At 39.1% G+C, this 3,506-nt stretch overlaps 1 protein-coding gene across 1 annotated transcript in view; it reads right to left on the bottom strand.

Annotated features, from left to right (window-relative positions):
* Positions 1 to 1,224: 1,224 nt before the first annotated feature.
* LOC119310114 (ruBisCO large subunit-binding protein subunit alpha, chloroplastic-like) overlaps positions 1,225 to 3,506 on the bottom strand; it is a 12,822-nt gene continuing 10,540 nt past the window's right edge. The window contains exons 3-6 of the mRNA XM_037585955.1: positions 2,990 to 3,296; positions 2,436 to 2,686; positions 2,038 to 2,238; positions 1,225 to 1,597 (exon numbers count right to left, since the gene is read on the bottom strand). Coding sequence (XP_037441852.1) covers positions 1,418 to 1,597; positions 2,038 to 2,238; positions 2,436 to 2,686; positions 2,990 to 3,296 — 939 coding nt within the window. The 3' untranslated portion in view covers positions 1,225 to 1,417. The remainder of the gene's footprint in view (positions 1,598 to 2,037; positions 2,239 to 2,435; positions 2,687 to 2,989; positions 3,297 to 3,506) is intronic.

The raw sequence follows: 3,506 nt of genomic DNA, 5'->3' as shown, positions 1-3,506 counted from the left end.
TGCTCGGATACATCATGGAGAAAGCCATGAGTACTTAGAACGGTGCAACCAGCTAGCATCACGTTATCATCAGATTGATCGGAAGAGGGAACAAGCAATCGGCAATCCACACCTCCTTCTATGAGATTCCACAAGAGCGGCTCATCTTCTGTCCATTGTGTTCAATCGTTGTCAGATGATGTGCTACATTAGTAGGTTGCACCCTTAAATTTAACTTGTTTCTATTTACTCCCTCCGTCTCAATATAAGTTTCTCAACTTTGTACTAACATCAATGCAAAGTTATATTAAAGTTAAGACACTTATTTTCGGACGGAGAGAGTATTTTTTAAGTAAGCAGTAAGCAGCTTATGCTACCGTCTGAGAGATCGTTCAACACGGAAATTAGACTACCATTTGACGTCAATGCCCAAAAAGAAAATAGTGCATATGTAGTGTTCGTTTAGTTCACATTTGTTACGTACTCTCTCCATAAACTAATATAAGAGTGTATAGATCACTAAAGTAGTGATCTATACTCTTATAGTATTAGTTTACAAAGGGAGTATCAACCAAGAAGCAGCACACTGCCATGAAACATATTAGAAATTAAAAGAAAAAAACTGCTTCTTAAGCATAAGGAAATCAACATAACATGCCAGTTATACTGTGCGTGTTAAAGTCCTGGATATATGAACAATGTTGCACATGACACCACTACAAGTGATACACACGACATGATACAGTTGGGGTCCCAATTACCCCTACCAACCAAACATTTCACTTGACTTCAACAAAATCTTGCTTATAAACACAGCGCAATGCATTTGATTTTACCACTTTCATTATGTATCAAACAAAGGGCCACATATGATGAGCATATCAAAAGTAAGAAACAAGAGTTACCTTTTTAAACATTTGGGAAATCAACATGACAGTTCTGCCAGTGTAATCATACTATGTTACACGCTACAAAACTATTGTGCAGATACGAAAATACTGCACCTAACATATTTTCAGTTTGGGGGAATCTGCGCCTAACATCTAACACCACTACAAAGAGAGATAATGAAAATACTGCACCTAACAGTACTAAAAAGAAAAGAGCAAGCCTAGTTATAGTTGAGATCAACGGTACGCACCCACCTCCACCCCCTTCAGACTAACCTCCTGAACCCATTCATGTTGTAGTGTGTAGACAATCATGAGAAGAGCTGTCCTCCACGGGCCCACTCTGTTCTTATCTTAGAGCAAAATGATCTTCACATTTATGGAACCATCATTGATAACAGGACAAGAATTGCTCAGACCTAAGCATTTTGATTTATCTGCAGCGGCGGGAGGCCTGGAATTTCAGGAATGGGTGACTTTTTCTTCTTTATCTTATCAAACATCATTGCTTGGGTCATTAGAATTAGCCCTGCGATAGAAGCAGAGTTCTAGAGCACGCATCTTTCAACCCGGGACGGATCGACCACGCCAGCATCAACAAGATCTTCGAACTTGTCGGTCATCGCATTGTACCCAACTCGCCACTCGCTTTCAAGAATCTTCTCTATGACAGCTGAACCATCTGCGCCGGCATTGCGAGCTATCGTCATAGCAGGGACAAGGAGTGCCTGGAACAGCATTTCACAAATTTCAGAGTTAGGATGATATGCAATAGTTACATGTAATTTGCAGAAGCGCAAAAGTGTTACAAATGCTCTAATGAGTGAGCACTTTGAACAAATACTTCTTTAAGCTCGTCAGTCACAATAACTGACTAGCATATTATACACCCCCTTTGATTCATAATAATTGTAGCTAAAACGGATGTATCTAGATGTATTTCAATGCTAGATATATCCATTTGAATGACAACTAATATGGATCGGACGGAATATCTTAGTTATAATGTTTAGGTTTGCAAAAGTGGCCATCTTACACAAAATCAGCGGCGAATGCAATGATTAGGCAACCATATTGCAGACAAGATATAAGAGTAACTGCATGGATAACCTCCTTTCCCCACAGTATTCACACCAAAGATACAGGAGTAAATGGATGGATGAACTACCTTCCCCACAATATTTACACCAATCTTCTCTTCCGGATCATCCACGAGATCCATGATACTGGGAATATGCTTTGACAGTTCAACATATGTTACACCACCACCAGGTGTGATGCCTTCGCTAATGGCTGCAAAAGTTGCATTCTTCGCATCCTCCACTCTCAGCTTTCTGTCCTCAAGTTCAGCTTCAGTGGCTGCCCCTACCTGAATAATACCCAAAACTCCTCAAATGCCCACAAAGAGAGAAACAGGGGAGAAATTTAATACGACAATTACAATGATTTCTGCTCTATGCACTTCTGTATCCGGAAACTCATGTAATGATTGCAGCAAGCTAAAAAAACATCATTCAGTAGGAAGAACTATTGGAATGTAGGTGGTCTAGTGAATGACTCACACACCTTGATAACTGCTACACCTCTTGAGAGTTTAGAAATTCTTGCGGAAAACCTTTCTTTTAGATAGGCACTTGTTATCTCCTCTAGATCTTGCTTTACTTGCATAATCCTAGCCTCAATCTCTGGTCTCATAGAGGGATGTGCAATTATAGTTGTAGATTCACTCGTGATAGTGATCTTTTGAGCCATGCCCAGCTGATCAGACGTAATTGCTTGAAGGCCCCAACCAAGGTCACTAACAAAGAAATCTGCACCTGCTTAATTGAAGAAAATTACTTAGGCTGTAGTCAGGCACAAATATGACTAGATAATTTCAAAGCAATGCACCGTGCAAATGCAAAATTAAAGTATAGTCCTTATGGAGCCACACACCATAAAAGTAAGTTATAAAGAAGATACCGAATACAAGAAAAGTCTCATCTTAGCATTCATTAGAGGGGAAAAGCAACTGATGAAAATGAATTAAAAGAGCTCTTGGGGGGGAAAACAAATTTATAACGCTAGCAGCATAGAGCTTCAATACATGGAGCTTAGCAATTGTAAATCTCCAAGTTTACCTGTCATAATGGCAATATCTTGCAGAATAGCCTTCTTTTCATCTCCCAAACCAGGACATTTGACAACCGCAGCATTGAGCAAACCATTCAGTTTGTTAAGAACCAGAGTCGAGTACACCGAATGCGAAATATCCTCGGCAATAATCAACAAAGGGACACTCAACTGTGTGGTCTTCTCAAGCAAAGGAAGTATCTCTTGGATTTCATTCACCCGTTGATCAGTTAAAAGCACTCTAGCATTTTCAAATTCAACAATTGCTTTGTCTGGATTTGTGATGAAATGAGGTGAGGTGTAATCCTTTTTTATCTGCAGGGATCAGACAGAGAATCATTAAATAATTATCTATTCTGAGCTTGCTGCTCTATATTTGTTTCTCAAGTAACAAAAAATCTCTAACAGACGGATAAACTTTTTGGAGTGTTAATTTATTTCAAATTATCAAACTACATGGCCTTTGTTTATGTGGTGAGATGATGCAATGCTTTGTTGGATTAAAAACCATCTAATATAGTTACA

This window comes from Triticum dicoccoides, chromosome 5B (assembly GCF_002162155.2).
Source record: "Triticum dicoccoides isolate Atlit2015 ecotype Zavitan chromosome 5B, WEW_v2.0, whole genome shotgun sequence".
Lineage (NCBI taxonomy): Eukaryota > Viridiplantae > Streptophyta > Magnoliopsida > Poales > Poaceae > Triticum > Triticum dicoccoides.
This window is presented reverse-complemented; position numbering and strand designations above follow the sequence as displayed.